The sequence below is a fragment of the Atractosteus spatula genome, chromosome 7, assembly GCF_055471065.1.
Source record: "Atractosteus spatula isolate fAtrSpa1 chromosome 7, fAtrSpa1.hap1, whole genome shotgun sequence".
Classification (NCBI taxonomy): domain Eukaryota; kingdom Metazoa; phylum Chordata; class Actinopteri; order Semionotiformes; family Lepisosteidae; genus Atractosteus; species Atractosteus spatula.
This window is the reverse complement of record NC_142712.1, coordinates 6,117,295-6,135,959: the sequence shown is the minus strand read 5'-3', so window position 1 is coordinate 6,135,959 and position 18,665 is coordinate 6,117,295. Positions and strand designations below refer to the sequence as shown.

At 44.2% G+C, this 18,665-nt stretch overlaps 1 protein-coding gene across 1 annotated transcript; it reads right to left on the bottom strand.

Moving 5' to 3' along the window:
* Window positions 1-12,374: 12,374 nt before the first annotated feature.
* Window positions 12,375-18,455, bottom strand: LOC148830295 (protein POLR1D). The gene is made up of 3 exons (XM_088922371.1): window positions 18,337-18,455; window positions 15,703-15,777; window positions 12,375-14,220 (listed from the first exon to the last, which is right to left on the bottom strand). Exons 1-3 carry the CDS (start codon window positions 18,360-18,362, stop codon window positions 13,902-13,904), a joined length of 420 nt encoding a protein of 139 aa, XP_088778497.1. The 5' UTR covers window positions 18,363-18,455; the 3' UTR covers window positions 12,375-13,901.
* Between the last annotated feature and the right edge of the window lie 210 nt (window positions 18,456-18,665).

The following is an 18,665-nucleotide window of genomic DNA, read 5'->3' as shown; positions in this document are numbered from 1 at the left end:
CACCAGGGAGCAGGAGGATCTTCTTTACTCAAAGAGTTGTAGGAGTGTGGAACACCTGACCTAGCCATGTTGCTGAAAAGAATACCCTGGTTCTTTGAAGAAAGACAGCTGGGAGAGATTCCAGGATCAATAAGCTACCGACAATAAGCTACAAACAGGCTAGATGGGCCGTATGGCCTTCTCTCTTTTAGAACCGTTCTCATGTTCAATGATGCTCTAGTGGAAAGGACAGTTTTCGTTCTTGCAGCTATTAATGCAGACTGGCAGAAAACCTTAAAAAATGTTTTCTGTGTTCAAACACTCAAATCAAACACCTGCGTTAGTTCACTTTTCGTGATATGGTGGAAGTTAAGGGTAAGTGCTGTAAGAAAAGATTAACCTGCTTTGCCACAGATACGTATGTCTGTCAGTGCACTGATCTGTAACTTTTAAAACAGCTGTAGTTTTGTGCTGTTGTCCTCTTTCACCAAACCAACTAAATGATGGAAATTGCCATTGGCTCCACAGACAATTCCTGCGATTTTCCAATAAAATTCCTGTTTAATTATTGTGAGCCAGTTCTAACTTCAGACACAAGTTGTTTCTGCCTCAATTACAATGAACAATGGAAGTGCACCCGGTGAAGCATGGGGGCATCCTGCTCACTCTATTTAGCTCAGTGTTGACTAATGATACTTCGCCTCCAGAGAGAGCCTTCAAGAGGCGGGTGAGTAGAGGAAGAGATCAGCCCCTTCACTCCCCACAACAGACAGGCCCTTCTGCCTTCTCTGCTGGGTGTCTTGGCCAGCACCTCTCTCTCTGAACACTGAGAGAGCTTGCGCTGTTAGTGTGTCACTCGCTGCCCTCCATCACCAAGGCTGGAAAATAAAATAACACTTCGTCTCTGCGGCAGAAGATCCCATGCTGCTGCGCAGTTGCATTGTGCACTTGCCTGTCTTGGAAGTTTAAATCCTTAGTCTTGCTAATTTGGAGTTGAAGTAGTTTAATAGCGGGCATTAATCATCACAATTGGCAGGCAATGAAGTGCCAAGCCATGGAGCCCTGTGGGCTTCTTCAGGATTCGTGCGTTAGTTTAGACTTCAGGAATCATCTCAGCCACTGTGAGTGTTGTAAAATTTCCCTGTTTTTGCTTTCGGTTTTGAAAACAGAATCAAGAGCCCTCGGAGTCCTGTTGTTCAGTGAAGGTGCAGCGTGATAGAGCTGCTGCTGCTGCTGCAGTTATTGCAGATCGGAGGGTTCTGGCAGTGGCACAGGGATGGGAGGCAGTCCGACATGGGCACAGCGATCGCTGCAGGAACAGTTACAGTGCAGGGGTGCCAACACAGGTCTTTGTATTGCGTAACAGAGCAGCTGTTTCTCTGAGCCCCCTGAGGCTGCAGGAGCGTGGGGCTCAGAGGCATGAGAGAATAAGCACAGGCATGCGTATGAGAAATACAGGTTATGGACCAAGTTAGGTCTGGGAGAATAGTTTACATCAGGGCTGGCCAGGCCTCAGTGCCAGTTTCACAATTCCCCACTGTTGACAGTGATAACTATTACTCTATATCAGGTTACAGCAGGGACCCTGTAACTAGGGGTGTATGTGTGTGAGTTTCTCTCTTTATGGGGGTAGGAAAGACAAACTGCTGAGAGGAAATCTTTCTCGTTTTATTGACTTTAATCCTGGCGCTCGAATAAAGGTACCGTAAAGGGATTTGTGGGTCCCCAGAGCTGCCGGGCAGAGTCCTGCTGTGTCAGGGGTGCCCCGCGGGGGCGGGACGTGTCAGGTGAAGGAGCAGATTAGTGGTCGCGCTGCGCGCGGGCAGCAGGCCGTAGCAGATGGGCCAGGCCGCGCGGCGCACTGCGGCCGTCGGGGCGCCACTCCGAGCCATCCTGACAGAGCTCGCCACACCCCCCTGGCCCAAAGCCACTGGCATTAAAGCGGATTAAGCAGAGTTAAGGGCCTCGACTGGCCTCCACATTGATGAATCCACTAGCCTAATGCACCTTAGACCACTGCATAAAAGCCAGATAATGGGCTTATCCACATTCATACCTCCAGGCTGGCTCCTGGTCACAGTGCCCTGCTTGGTTGAGGAGTTACTACTAAGTACCTGGGGAGATTTCAGTATGAATGCATGGTTAGAGCTGTATTTTTGACTAGGTTAGGGCTTATGATTAGGGATATGGTTAGATTTCTTATTTACTCTCAGATACGCCTACCTACATCCTAGAGGGAGAAAGGAGAGGGAACTCAATTGAGCTGGCAGTACCCAGTACCTGATCTCCTGTCCCAGCCTGAGGAACAGACAGTGAGCCTGTCTCTCAATAATAATAATACAGTGTGTGATCCCCTGTCCCAGCCTGAGGAACAGACAGTGAGCTTGTCTCTCAATAATAATAATACAGTGTGTGATCTCCTGTCCCAGCCTGAGGAACAGACAGTGAGCCTGTCTCTCAGTAATAATAATACAGTGTGTGATCTCCTTTCCCAGCCTGAGGAACAGCAAAGCTGTCTTTCAATAATGTTCTACGTGTTGTATGTTGTATGTAAATGTCCTGTGATGTATTTGTATTGTGAATGTGTGAGGATGTTGTCTTGAGTGTATATGCTTTGGCAACACTGTAATTTCTTGGTCATGCCAATAAAGCTGTTTGAATTTGAATTTACACCTGTGTGCCTAGCATGCGTTTCTGTGGCAACATAAAAACCCTTCTGACCGGCTGTTTCTTACTGTCATTGTTGGGGTCCGACCCAGGTGTCCAACAAGGCATGCTGCTCTGTTCTTGCACTGGACAGAGGCGGACTGGACTGGACTGGACACCAGGACACTCACGGGACCTGTTAAACCTGGTCAGCGCGGGGCCATGCTGTGTATCAATGGGCCCATTTGAATGGTTCTTCTATCAAAGTGGGTGTTTTTTTTTCTTCAGTCTTCTTTCATTTCTAACAGCAGCTTGTTCCTCACTACCCCTCTGCAGATCCTCATCCTCTTATTTTGCCTGCTCCCTCGCAGAGCCGCAGAGCCAGACGTCACATGTGGAGTGTGCTATCGGTGACAATGGGACCAGGGTGCATTAGCTGTTACCCCCAGCGCAGCCAACGCAGGGGCAGTGTCACCAGCACACCTGATGTGTCGGACGCATTGTGTCGGCTGCAGGAGATGAGCAGGGGGAAACAGCCTCTCTGTGGTCACCCACCCCCTCCCGGCCCCCAGGCCCTGTGTCAACCAGACAGGAGCCAGTGACCATCCTCTAACCTCCCCCCTGGTAAAGCCCCTGATCGGCCTGCAGGCCCCTTCAAAGGGAGGAGGAACAAGGAGTGTGGAGAAGAGGGGGAGGAGGCTGTGACATTAAAGCTTATCTATCTCCCACATATCTTTGTCCAGCCCTCCTCCGGCCCATCTCCCCTCCGATAAAGAAGAAAAAGCAGACAGGCCTGAGGCTCTGAGGGAGGACTTTCTTAATTCGCATGAGCCCTCAGGTTAACTGTGGCGTGACCTCTCCGTGTCGCTCTCTTCTCTCCGCCCGAGCCTCTGGACAGCTCACAGCTGCTTCCTCGCGGTCGCCTGCCGCCCCGACATTGTTCTGCTGGAGCAGCGAGTGGGCGCCTGGTTTCGCGGTTAAACAACCCGCCCCACGCGGGCCAGGGGGACGTCCCCGCGCGCTGGAAGAGGGGCTCGCCTGCCCTCCTGCTCGAGGCCCGTGTGTGGACTTCCTTCCGTGGCTAAACTCGAAACCTTCCGAGAGACGAGTCTCAGAGGTTCGTATGGACCCACACAGGTTCACCTCTTCGGCGCCGGACGTCCTGCGATCTTATAGAAATGTGCCTTTATGCCGCTCGAGAACCCCTGAATGGCTTTTAAAAAGTGTTTCACACGGAGACAGCTCCTGGGGACTGCCGCCTGCAGAAGCAGAGCAGGGAGCTGGAGGCTGGGTTCTGAATGAGAATCAAGCCCCACAACAATGCAATGGATTTCTTTTCCCCACAAGTTCCTCTTTTGGCTGCCTTTTAATAGGTATCACACAGTGTGGGGGATTTCATTCATTCTGACTTTGCAATGTATCTTTTCCACTAGATTTGCTAACATTAGGCTCATTAGAAATTAAACCATTTGATCTGGGAAGAATTAGCCCACGGGAATGGACCACCCAATCTCTTCAAACCATTTCTCCTAATGTGGTCCAAATATTGGTTTTCCCTTAGTGTGTACATCCATACAGCAGCCATAAAGTATTCATTGTGCAACAGTAAATGTGTCAGCAGTGGGCAGTGTCAGAGTTCATGATAATCCCAAGATTGAGCTCCTCTGATTTGCATACATACATTTTTAATGGACTCTATAGAAAGAGATTCTTTTGCTTGCAATATTACCGATTGTTGTGTTGCTCATGGCAATGGGCTGCTTGAGAAGGATATTTTACCTTTTAAAAAAGGTGGAAAATATTCCTTCGATTCTTTTTAGTTTTAGTCTGGTCATTTATCGTCCAATCAGAAGATAGATTAATCAGAAGATTTAGTTCAGGGGAATCTGAAAGGGTAAGTCATGAGTAATAGAAGTCAGGAGGCAGATATTGTGGAAAGGAACAAGGAACGAAAGAGAGTAACTCAACTGATATGATTTCCCCTCACTTTTTATTACTTGCCCTCAAAAATAGAAAATCACTTTTTAACGTTGTTCCTTCTTCGTTTATTTAAATCCCACTGGCCTGGTCAGCTAGTTCAGTCTCAATGTGTAGACTTGACAGCTTTTACTGTCTCTGAGTATATATACTCTCTTGCTGAGCTGTCACAGAATTCAACAGGGAGGGCCTATATGATTGTAAATCGATATTAATACCCACATTAAGGTTTGCTTGTGACGTTTAAATGAACATTCTTGAATAACAGAGGAATATTTATTTTATAATATTTCTATCTAGATTCATACGCAGGCTTGCATGCATTCAGGTTTTTAGTACCAAACGATGTATTGTCAAAACTGCAATGTGAATACATTTGCTATGGTTCAGAAAAAGAGATCTTCCGAATCTTGCAGCTTTTTTTTCTCTTTTTGCTCAAACAAAGGCTCAGACGTCAAGGAACTCAAAAGAGTCCTTCTCCGCAATGCTTCATGGGTTAAGGAGGCCTAAAACACTTTGTATGAGATTTTGTATGGGCGACACCGTTTTTCCATTTCATCGGACTTTTGGTCTTTAAAATCACAGGTCAAATCAATGAATTTAATGAAGACCCTGCCTCACAATGGCTGTGTCGTGCATTTTGAACCCAAATAAAAGACTCAGCCCAGGTCACAAAGCTTTTTGCAGAACTTTTAAGTGGTTTGTACACAAATGTGACAGAATGCTTAGAATTTGGCAGCTCTGCGGTCCCCATTGACAAGATGTTCAAAGTATTTGGAAGAGAGAGTGTGAATGACCTTAGATAAGGTACTACTTTTGTTCCCTTTTGTGTCTGTTTTTTATTCACACCCAAACACTCTCAAACAAGAATGTGTGCTGTATTGTCTTTGCGCCTTTATTTTTCCGTCTTTAAAAAGGCAGAATCGCTCTTTAAACCTGCAAACTTTGACTCTGTGGTCATGCCACTTAAAATTGCGGCATTTTATGCTTTTTTCGTTGCATTTAAAAAGCACTCCCCTTTTATCCATTTTCAGGGAGTTACAGAAGAACTCAAGCATACCTTAATGACACTTTGATCTTTGACATCATTTTAGCCTCTGCTACCAGGGAGAAGAGTGATATTTTTTATGTTAATTGGAGACTCTTTTCATCTCTGCTTTTGTCCAAGAGCAAGTGGTTGGCAATACTTTCAGATTTTAAAGGTTTATTCTTAAAATGTGTGTGCAGGGTTTACTCCCTTTTCTTAATTGTTCCCCTAGCACAGTCTCAGAAAATACTGTAGATTTCAGCATTCCACGGAGAGATGTACAGAATGCAGCGATTGTATTCCTTTTTGTTGGAGTTAAAGCAAAAACAAATGGTTGTGCAGATTCGGTCCTGTAACTTGAAGTTCCAATTATTTGCCACTTTTAAAACCCTTTGTCTCTCATTATTGCCCTCAGCTGGGGATGGCTAATTAATCAAAATGGATTCAATTGCTCGCTGAGAGTGGCAGTGACAGTTTTGGGGATCCTAGTGCAGGATGATGGATGTAGCTCTGGGACCCTTGTCTTTTCCTCCCTCTCTTTCCCTCTGGCTCCTCCTGTAGCACTTCATTCCTGACAATCCTGCACATTTTCACATCATACAGGGATCACAATGCTGGACACCCAGGAAAGGAAAGCTCTGGAGCTCAGAGCTTTGAACGGAGCTGTGGTTTTCCCAAAGTTCAAAACCTACCGGCTGCACAATCGTGAGAAATCATGGGCCCCCAGTGTAGAGGACAGAGCTCCTGGTAAGACAACGCTATAAAACACCTTCTGGTTCTGCAGGAGAGGCTGTCATGCAGGGCATCACAAACTTGTATCTTCTGTGTTATTCAGGACTGTGGGGTTCCACTACTGATTTGAAATTAAGTCACGAAATCTGAAGACAGTTATCGATAAAGGTGCTTTTAAATGTTCACAGATTTCACTTTAAAGAAAGCAGTAATATTTCCAGTAAAAAGTAAATCACATTGTTCTAGAAGACAGCTGCATCACATTGCAATTATTACTCTGCTATTGAAGATCATAATGCTACAATTGTGTGTTGTACACTGCCTGTCTCCAAAACTTTCAGGTTTCCTATGAAAACCCAGCTCAATATAAATGCAGAGTCCTTTGTATTGGTCTCTGTGTGGTGTTTTCCCTTCATATCATATTGATGGAAGTTTAAACACCGAGTGATAAATGAGGGCACTTGAGTCATTTGCATATGCATCAAAGGTTTTTAAAGATTTTCATAACCGAATATCTTCTTTTCTTCCCAAATCTCTATGGATCGTATTGTTTATTTGGGGGACTTTTGTCCCCCTGTTTTGTTTGATTTTTTTTCTGCTGTTCATTCAGCAGCAACTTTCTGACACATCTCTGACTTTTCTCCTTACATCTGCATTAAAGCTGTCACTTCTGTTTTTTCCCCTCAATATTTGACAGCAATAGGCTCTATCAGGCTTTTATCCTTTTTTGTTCGCATTATGACGTAACCTGTGCAAAATGGCCCTGCTCCCTGGTTCTTGAGTGTAAAATTTGCTACATTTTTTTGAAACGGGTCACTGATCATTTTTGGGTCCCTTTCTTTATCTGAGTAGCGTGTTAAAACTTTTTGCAGATGCAGGCTATTCAGGAGGAGCCTGTGGCTACATGCAGAGATGAGCGAAGAAGAAAAGGCCTTCCTATTTTGCGATTGCCATAGTAACTCAAACATTGCCATTTCGCTTGTCAGTTTTGTAGGCCCAGACCAGAGAAAACAGCTTCCTGTGTAATCAAGCCCTCTACTGGAGCCCAAGCCTCCTGTGACACCGGGTTACAGGGAGGACAGTGTGCTTGTTAGGCCTGAAATTAAGCATTTCATTTTAAAATAATGCCCATTTGTATCCATTTTGTTCAACATAACAACAGCTGCTGTCTGCACCATGACAGACTTGCCTTTTCAGCATGCTATCATATGACATTTATTAATGAGTGTGCCCATTCCCCCCTCAGTTTCTATACGGCAAGTTGGATGAAATCATAAGGTTTTTAGTTGGGGTTTTTTCACATCACCAAAACCATGAGCATTACGTAATGACTTACCGAATAATGTCCCAATAATACTACAGTATATGCTTCAAACCAATGCCCCACTGGATTTCAAGCATTTGTCATCTTCTGTGACAACAGAAGTTAATTTAAATGCGTGGCTCCCACATCAAGTTTATTTTCCCCATCTAACAGAATAAAAGCAAAGCTACTCTCACTAGCAAAATCTTCCCATCTTACTTCATAAATGAGCTGATATATAAGCAGTCCGCCGGGCACCGGCAAACTCTGATCTTCTCGACTGGGTTTCTGGGACTGCTGTACCACAGTGTGCGGGGAGTGGGGGGTCCCGACGCATAAGTCCTGCAGTTTGGGGAGTGGGGGCAGCTTGTCTGGGCCTCTCCCCACGCATGAGAAGGAACAGAGAACCTCTCCTTTGTCAATTATGTTGACTCAAGTTCATGATCACCATTTTTTTTGGCTCTTCAAATATCGTTTCTTTTTTTTTTAAATTGAAAGAGCCCCCTCCGGTCCTGCCTGAGCATTGCCGATGGGATACTGAAATAACGTCCCATTGCTTCTGGTTCTCACTTGTTGCCATAGACGCGGGGGCATGGGCTTATACTCTGGTCTGTGTGTGCGCCCCAGCGGGCTCGCGTGCACTTGCTGATTTTGTCCATCTTTTTGTGTTTTTTCCCCCCTCTTCCGCTACTGTATTAGCTCCCTCTAGTTAAAGTGTTAAAAGACCAGCATTATTTCCCTGTCTTGAAGATTTACATGCCTAATGGCTTATTTATGTAATCCCGTAAACAGAGCCGCAAGGACTGCACTGTGCAGGGCTCGCGGCTGCAGACTGCGCAGGGGGCAGGTCACGGGGGTCTCAGCTGCAGCCCCGATGGGTAGCAGGCCCGTCTCCGCCGGCGCCGTGGCCTGAGGACCACCCAGCCTGTCCCCGAGCCGCGGCATCGCCAGGCGGGAGCAGGGCAGGGTTATAGTTCACCCTTCTGTGCGGAACAATCGCCAGGCTCCAGTACGGAAACCGTTTCATCCTCGAGATGAACTTCCTTCCCTCTTGGGGCAGATGCTTTCCCCTCAGCTTTTTCCCTTCTCTGTACTTTCTCTTCAGCTTCTTTTGTACGGCTCTCTCTCCTCTGCGCCAGTGGCGGGCGCAGGGCTGTGGTCTGGGGGGGGGGGGGGGTTGTCTAGGTGCTGTTTGCAGCTGACATTCTTCCATTTCATCAGACCCCTGCGAATCCTCCTCCTCCTCTTCTTCACACTGGCTCAGAGCTCTGAAAGAGGAGGACTCCACTGTGGCAATCACCTGCTCCTGGGGCTTTATCCAAGAGCGACGCACATTGAAGTGCTAAAGCCGATTCAGAGCGGACACTCCCAGTGGCTTTGAAGGCGGCAGCCTGTTTTGTGTTGAAGGAAGCGCCTTTCTCATGGATGTTACTTTCAAGGCCTAAGTGCCATGCCTATCCCCACGCAATGGCAGTAGCGTGTCATGAAACTAAAACCCAGTCATTTATTTGGTGGCTTGTTTATGGCAGCCGTTGCACAAAAGAGCAGTGGTCTTCTGTTGTCTTGTTCCATGACAGTGTCCCTCCCTTCAGGGCAGGCCGCCGCCGATCTCTTGAGAATACAGAAAGAATGAAAATTCAATACTGAATAAAGCCTGTCCCCAAGTTAATTTTCGGATGTTCCTTGAAGTGCTCTTTTTCTCTGTTCTTCCTCTCACTGTGAGCAGAGTGGACGACTGGGTGCAGTTACTGGGCCCTTTTACAGGGTACAGTGTCCAGAGTGCCAGTCTGATTTGTGGGTGTTGACTGTCAGAAGTTTTAGTAGTGTCACTAGCTGTTCAATTCAGTCTCTTGGACTGAGCAGATTCCTAGTCCAGATGCTTAGTGTTAATGCTGTCCAAGTTGGGTTGATGCATACTGGTATAATGCAGTATCCCAGTTCATTTGCTGAGTTTTTCTTGTGGGATCAGGAATCCCAGACCAGCTGGTGTGCATTGAAACTATTGTTCCCAGTCCAACTTCTGATGTTGATTTTCTGGATGGTGGTACAGCTCTGTACTGCAGTCTTGTCCACTCACAATGGAATTCCACTGCACGATGGCAAGTAAAATAGAAACCCAAGACCACTCTTTTACACACAAGCAATTCAGCTACAATCTCAATAGGATCGGATAGGATGGTTTTGTAAATGAGGCTGTTTGTATTCCATGACGTTCATGCAGGCTGAACATTTTCCATTGTTCTCTAACATACATGCATATTTATTATTACAGCAGAGGGCAATGGCTTCAGAGTTCCCTCTCAAAGCAACAATCACATAAAAGCAGAATGACATATTCAACTGAGATTTTGAGAGAATACAATTTTTGTACTGTATTTTGTACTCATCATTCAATCAAATGAATTTCCTTTACTCCTGAAGAGAATTCAGACTGACATTTCTTCTTGCATCTGTGCTAATAAATCACATTTCTGGAGAGAAACTTTACAAACCTTAAGAGCACATGACCAGATATCCCATTCATTAAACCCTGTTTAAGGTAAGAATGTGTGCTGCTGCTGTCTAGAATAGGGATAAAGTTACATCATTAAGAGACATTTTAAAAAGGATGAACAGCAATTCCTCCTCTAAAGCAGGGCTGCTGGACAAATAGAGAGAAAAAGCTTTGTCTTCAGGAAAAGCTCCCCTCTGGCAGCTTTATCCTACTGATCTGAAAAACCTACAAACCCCTCTTTGTTAACACGTTTTCGGGAGAGATTTCATGTGCATTGTGCAACTTTGTAGCAACTGCACACAACAAAATGCGCGATAATAAAGCCAGGAATTTTATTCATGGGGAGTGAGAGCACCTCCTCTCTCCCTGCTCTAACGAGAGACTGTGCTCATACAGCAAGCCTGTCACAAGACACATGGGCACACAAGAGAGCATGGAGGCCCACTGTGGTATTACAGAAAATATTAACAAACCATTCTCTTCTACAGCCGTTGTCTCACACTCCACGTGTGTGTGTGTGTGTGTGTGTGTGTGTGTGTGTGTGTGTGTTTGTGCTGTACTTCATTTTAAGCTTTTTCACTACTTCAGTACTGCAGAATCGCTACCCCTACAAATCAATACAATTTCTAGGGCATCTGAGGAAATGTTCAGATCACAGTTTGAAGGTTCACTATAATTCTTTTCCAGAGGTATTCCCACACAATTCACCTAAAGAATTCTGCATTTAATAAAAAGGTCTGTAAATAAAAGTTCCCAGACATGGGTTTAGTCCTCAGGAAACTGAACTGCAGAAATCTCACTCACACCACTCTTGATTATCTTATTGCTTAAATGAAAATGTGTGCACTTATTTAAAATTTTGGCGCGTCTTCCATTCAGTTTTGTACTAAGCATCTGTTTTATTTAATTACCCACTGGAATACTCTACTTGTGTATTCAGAGTCCCATATGATTCTGTAACAAGCCAGAGCCAAGGATGGCCCTTATCTTGAAAGTCATAGAATAGCAGACCCTTTCTTGAAATTATGCAGGCTAGGTCACATCTTAAACTGTGAAAGAATTGCTGAGTGAGCCAATATCTTCACCCACATAGGCTGTAGCACAGATCAAGAATAACACAAGATCCACCACAGAAACCTCGAAGGCAAATGTTCATTGTAAATCCTTAACCCTGCTGTCAACTCTTACCTTATGTACATTTATAAAAAGAACATTTAAGCCTTTGTGAGTTACTTAAAAAAAGCGCTTCTGTTCGGAGAACTTAATTGAAATTCTCGCTCTTAATGATCAAAAGCATTGTCAATTAACCAAATTAACATCACATCATGGCTTTTTAACGCATAACAACCACTGAGCTGGGGACATGTACATTTTAGCTAGCTTTTGAAGGTTCCCCTAAATTATTAAAACTAATTAAACAGTACTTGACACATTTTGTTGGGTGGATTCTAATGGTGCACTTCTTAATTTCATACTTAACTAAATGCTCGTTTCTGCAAATGGAAGTGATTACATTTTAATAGGAATGACATCCAGCTCAAAAGACACAAGACAGTGTGAATATCACATTCAAGGCAATCCCAGAAACTAGATAGGAGTTTTCACCGTACAGGGTATGTTGCAATTTAAATACCAGTATGGTCCTTTAGCATTACTACAGTAAATGGCTAGAATGCAAAAGGCAGCCGATAAGATTATTTAAAGTGCTGATTTTACAACTTTGCCAGTGTGCAAGATTTTTTCAGAGCTATTTGGGAAGGCCTGTGCCCTCTTGTAGTTTTGCTTTGAAAGATTGGCAGGAATTCACTCAGTGTTTTACGCAAAGCAGAGCAAATTCTGCTTCAAATTTGGCAAAAAAAAAAAAAGATTTTCTTCTCGATAAGTGCAAACCTGGGATTAACACAACCCTAATAAAGAAACTATTGGGGTTTCACAACACGGTTGAGAAAACAAGCTTCATGCTGTTGATGACCCCCAATTCATTCATTTTCCAACAGCATTAAAATCACATGCAAGTCTCATGATCAGTATCTGAAGAAAATAAAAACACCATTAGCACCCTCTGAACATCCCCCCCCATCTTAAACAGGCACCCCAATAAGGCCTACCTAGATACTGAAGAGGGCCCCAGTGTGGTATAAAGAAAAGCCTTCAACCCCAACAATCAGGTTAATTACAGGATTCCAATGTACATGCATGAAGAAAAAACACCTTACTATATTCCTTTTCTATTTGTTTTATTAAAGAAGTCAGCGAAATGTCACAACAAGCTTTTTTAAAAAGCTCTTATTACAGAGTAGTTCTGTAATCCACAGACAAGTGGATTCAGCTATTTTTAACAGTCGTTTTAAGAGGGAACAAGTGCAATAGTTTAAGTTACCCAATACTATGGATCACTTAATGAAATAAAACAAAGTAAAGAAAATGAATAAAACATTGCTTATTTAATTCCTATTTTCAGCAGTGTTAAATTCATACAGATACTGCACTACCACATCAAAGCATCTGAGGATAGATGCAGTTTCTTTTGATATTCAGACAGTAAAATCATTCTCAGATTGGAAATGCATCTCACCACCATCAGAAAAGAAACATTCAAAACATCCCTGAACAATGTCTGAGCAATAATGTGGAAGTATAAAATGAATTCCCAGAAAAGTCAAATTCCTTGGGCATTCCCAACAAGAAGATAAAGGTGAGGTTTAACCGGCATGGAGCTCTGAAAGCGAGACTTCCTGCGTGACTCAAACTTGGCATCTGTATGAAGCAGTAAGTTGTCTAAAAGCCTTTTGAACGGAATCCATTCATCCAGCATGAGAAACCTGCTTATTTGTGGCAATATTCATGGCAGCCTGGAGCCTCTCCTGGAAGCAGAGGGTGCAAAGCAGAATGACACCCTGGACAAGCTGCCAGTCCAGTGCAAGCAGGCAGAGACACAAGGATAAACATATCCAGGCTGTACTTCTAAGCCAGAGCAGCCAGTAAAAACCTATGGCTCAATGCCCTGCTAAGTGACTAATTTCTGTTTCCATTTCTTTTGCCTACTAACTTCATTTTCAATGCGTTTTTCAGCTTCACTGCTTGTCTCTCACAACAGCAGTTTTTAAAAAACCCGGAATGCAAAGTTTCACTAAGAGGACTCCAACTACATGCCTCTGGCACGGTGGCTCAGAAAACAAGGTTGGTGACCAAACCTAAAACAGAGAAAAGGACCTTTAGTCCTGTACTCGTCACCTTCCTCCACAGTCACCCTGGGCCAGGACAGCACAATCACCATGTCACATGGCGCACTGACCACCGGACACTACAGACCGACCACTGCGGAAGAGACTGCACACTGAACGTTCCCACGGCCGTTTGACGGCTGTCCTGTTGACGTCGCCAGGAAGTGCCAGCAGTTAACAGGAGATCTCTCCCAAGATGCCTGGAGACGTCATCTGTCACATCCGTCATGTCCCTGCATCTCATTCACCAGACTCACACAACCACACACTCATCTCATTTTCTTAAAATAACTAAAACGCACAACTATGTACGGAACATTGCACACAGCAACACACAAACTGGGATAATTAGGCTATGAAGTCACCGACGTCACCTGTTAAACAAGGGACACCCTGGCACAGCTGTAGCAGTCCATGTCCTACAGTCAATCTGAGCATCACTAGCAACCAGGTGGCCTGTCTGTTTGGAAGGAGCTCCCTATCTGCAGCTCCCCACAGAGCTGCCCTGAAGGGGGTCTTCTAGAAGGCTGCGGTGTTGGAGGGTGGAGAAGGGCAGGAGGAAGGGGGGCTGGTGGCAGACCTGGGGCTCTGCTGGCAGCCAGGTGGGCTATGCCTGACCGGGGAGCGAGACCTGTCTCTGTTGTAGCGCTGTGTGTGCCTGCCTGAACGAGAGTGGCGTTTTCTTGGCGTTTCTTCTTCTTCCTTCTGGTTCCTGGCTGACTGGTGGCCTGTACTGCCTCCTGCTGGTCGCCGCTCAGACAGCCCGCGAAGGGGGACTGTGTTCCTGAGGGTGTTGAGGAGGAACCTCTTATTGGGGCCTCTTAAAGGACACTTCATCCTGGGAAACAGTGAACAAACACAAAACCAATGCATGAAAAGCACTCCGGGGGCCACAGATAATTGCACAACGGGCACCCCAGCACCCCACTTTCTTTTCCTTGTTTCCTTGTGTCGCTACCCAGGGCCAAGACACCTGGGAGAAGCAGCTGCAGTAGGCATGTACAAATTCGATAAAGAGATTGAAAAAAGCAGATATTCCCATTCTAAGGAACTATGTATGTCGCAGCTCTTTACTTACAGTACAGTAACACCATTCTTAAGCATCTAAAAGGCTCATGGAACTACAGAGGCTGTTCGCTGTTCATGGTGAAGTGAATCTCGAGGAGTGTTCGAATTATTACACACCAGCGACAGTGGAAGACATCAAAGCAGGCAGAGGAAATGCGCCCTCTTCACTGTCCATTCTACACAGGAGGTTTTAGTATGGTAGATGAAATGGAAAAAAAGAACATGATATGTGAAGAGACCCTGTGGGAGAATCGCTGCCCAAGGACTGCTGGTTTTGACAGGCTCTCCCCGTGCTCAGGTTACGTGAGCCGGCAAGTCGATGAGCTGTGCTCTTAGCACGAGAGCACACATGAATATTGCATCTCTGTGAGGTGACAAGAAACCCAGCTCAAAGGAAAAGAACTCAGAAACAATGCGATGTGGAGTCTTCAGTGTCTGTCTTGTTAAATGGGCAGGGACACAACACGTCTACAGTACTCTGTTAATTTAGCTCCCTCATTTCACTCGTACTAATGAAAGAGTCGAAACATGAAATCAGATGATACCTAAACATCACTCTCCTGAGACGTCCCCGCTATCTGCCAGGAGACTGCATCATCAAATCAAAACGATCGATTGCTTTCTGCCTTTCAGTTTACCAACATCTCAATTACTGGAATGTGAATCTGTCACTATTAGTGCATCCAGCGTATCAGCTCTTAAAAATGGATTTCAGCAATTGTGGGGAAAGAAGAACTGCTCTCATGGAATGACCTTGGCCGGAACAGTAACATGGAAAGATATTAATAACTAGTAATCATGCATGAAACCTAACTCTGCTTGCACCTGCAAAAGGGACTAAAGTATTATAACAAGTGTGCTGAAATAAAACTAGGACAGGAGAAAATGCATAAAAGGCACGAGCCAGAATGCTTGAGATGACCCATAAGTATCTTTGAGAGACAAGCATGCTTCCCTGACATAATCCCTGCTGTCACTGGAAGAGCTATATTATCTTTTTTGACACTGATGCTCGTGTGCAAAATGTTACCACCTCACTAAGGTGACAACTTTCTAATGGGAAAACATCATCTGACCATTTCCAGGTTAATAATAAACCTGTTCAGCATTTATGTTTAAACGCTTCTTTCTTTATTTGACGACACTGAGTATTTGATCAAAATTGGTCAAAATGGTGTGACAGGGTATTCCTGTCAAATGTGGCAGGGAAGTCCCAGAGCACAGCACACTTGCACAGTGCTGTGTGTCTTACCAGCCAGCAGGGCCCATAGTCTCTGCCCGGATCCTCCCTCGCTTCGCCTCGTTGAGAAGCTCGTCCACAGCTCTCCTGTTCAGGAAGAAATCATAAAAAAGGCTTTTATACTGCAATGCTGTACTGAGTGCTCAACCTTGCTATAGACAGCAGCTCTAAAGACACTGTAGGCAAAGTGTTATAGGTATCTCCAAATCAACATGTGTTACAGAATTTTAGCAATACCAGTTATAACAACTATAAATTGGCACAGCCAGCGTTAAACATTTATGTTATAACTAAAGACTTGCTGTACAGAGTTTAAGATGGGTAATTTAAGTTTAACTTAGCTGTTGGGGGTGCAGTATCAACCTCTTTTTCTAATATTAAAGCTTGAGGTGCAGGTTATAAAATTGTCAAATGATTCTGAAACTGAATGAGGCTGTGCTTTTGTCTCACACAAATATGTTTTTTTGGTTTTGCTAAAGCTATGAATAAAAGGTACGCCGATCTGAATTCAAGACAGACCTCTTATTCTCTCCAATGCTGCAACCTGACACCACGCTGAACTGAATACAGAACCCTGGTTTTGAGCCAGCTGTTTCACACCATCTGTTATAACACCTATCAGTGACAGGGCATACCAACTGCTGGGCAGCTGTCATCCTCTACCCCGGCACAATGTGCCCCAAGTGTGGATCTGCCCAGCCTGCCTCCTCTGTACAGCCCTCACTGGCAGTGGGGGCGAGTTTATGGCTGAACAGTGCTACAGAGCTGCCACCCTTAAGCATTGCAATTTCATTCCACACAGCCAAACACAGAGCCACAAAACAATTTATATTTCACCACAAAGTATTCTGAAATGTGCAGAATTAGTGCAAATGCTCAGTGGCCGCCTCTCAGAATAAATCTAAACTTCGACCAATAGAAATGAAGCACTAGGTGCTGGATGGCAGGTTTTCATTGAGTAGAAGCAGGAAATGTGTCACACAAACGGCCATTGTCAAATATCAGGAATGGAGCTCCTGACTGGCCAGCGGGTCAAAGCATTGAATAAATTCACACCTAACACTAATTTAAACGGTTTTAATAGCAAATCACAAGTCCATATTTACTGCGATATTGCAAACAATGTGTAACAATTAATTTGAGAAGCAGAAATGTTTTACGAATTGAAACTTTGCTTCACAAAGCTAGAGAGTTGTAATTTCCGAGACTGAAGTGCTTGTTGTGGCAAAAACAGCCGAAAAGCAGAACACAAAGCTGCCTTCTGGGAGTCCCAAGACATCCTCTCTCACCCCTACTTATGAATCAGGTTTAAGGAAACATGTAATTTAATCTAGTGTGGTAACATTTAACAACTACTTAATCATTCTGGTCTGGCAAGCAGTCAACTACTTTATACTGAGCTGTATAACCACCAAAAAGTCAGAAATATGGGATAATTATAATGCCTTCTAAACCACCACAAGGACTATATTTACAAAGAAAAATTCATAATGAGCTTTTGCCCTGACATCTTTGCCCTTTGAAATGCAGAAACTGTACTCTGACAGCTACATCTGCTCTCGTCAGCAGTTCTTTTCCAAGTTTGTTTTGGTGGATTGGCATATGGAATAATAATATAATTTACTCACTCCTTCTTAAAAAAGGAGAAATCTATTCCCAGCTCCGTGCCAAATTGAAATTAGCATGTACAGCAAACATAATATGAAGCACCATTGATCTAAAGGGGAAAACTCTTCATCGGCAGTGGGTTTTCAGGAACATATACACAACATCCTCTACAGCTTTATATTAATTCATTCTTCTCTTTTGTCAAATGCACTAAAACTGCTGAAAAAATAATTAGAAAAAAATCTGTTACTTATCATTAATGATCTTCCAAATTCCACTTCTAAAGACTGTAATGAACTTCCGTTTTCAGTTTCATTCCATGGAAACTGTCTGATTAGTTTTGACTGTTAATGTACAAAACTGTGGTTTTACCCATAATAGGTGACAACGTAAAAAAAAATGTCTGATTTTCGCCAGCTACTGAGCGGTGATCATAGTAGTGTGCGATACATATCAGACATGTACTGTATAGTTACTAATAGCTCACCTCAAACTTTTAAGTATGTTCTCCTATTACACGTGTCATAGAAAATACATTGAATTATTGAGCAATGCACAGCACATTTTTTGAACATGAGTACTTAATAAATTCGGACGATCGGTATGGCTAGTCGTGCAGTAAAATATTTTATTAGAGTACAAAGGTATAATAAAATGAGCAAGGATCAACACCACAGTAACAGATCAGACAGTTAATTCAACGTGTTAAGAAGTGCAGAACGCAACATTAACAAGCTCTCGGGTGGTATTACTAGTAATGTTTTCCATTGTAAACAAATGGATATATGGTAAAGCGCTAACTGCAAGTACAATAGTTCACTAAGTGTTTCGTTAATGATTGTGATTATTTCTAATTTCTCGTATTAATAATAAAGGCATTGGAAGCATTAATTACAGCACATTAAGGAAGCGGTACTGATGCCGTGATACCTGCTTCAGCTGACAACCAGCGGCCGCGGCACCCCCTCTTTCGAAACCAGCACGATGTTTCTACATTCAATGTTCAAATCTGTGTACATTTTCCACCGCTGTACTCACCTCTCCAGCTCTCGATCCTCCTCCATTTCAAATACCACACGCCGAGACTAGACTAGACGAGACGACAGCACTCAACGCCGTCTACTCCAACTTCCTAAACAAGAGCTTCCAGGACCAGTAGGACCCCTCCGCGATTGGTGCCCTCGCAGATGCCGTACTGCGTCGCCAGCGCTAGAATCGCACTAAGCGATTGCACAAAAGCATTCTTTGGCCTACGTGGCGCTCAGATCATTTTTTAAAGCGACTTCTTGGTGCGGCAGCCATGAATAAGCGGTGCTCCGGGGAGCGATCGCTTAGCAAAGCACCGAGGCGGCTGTGTTTTGAGTCAG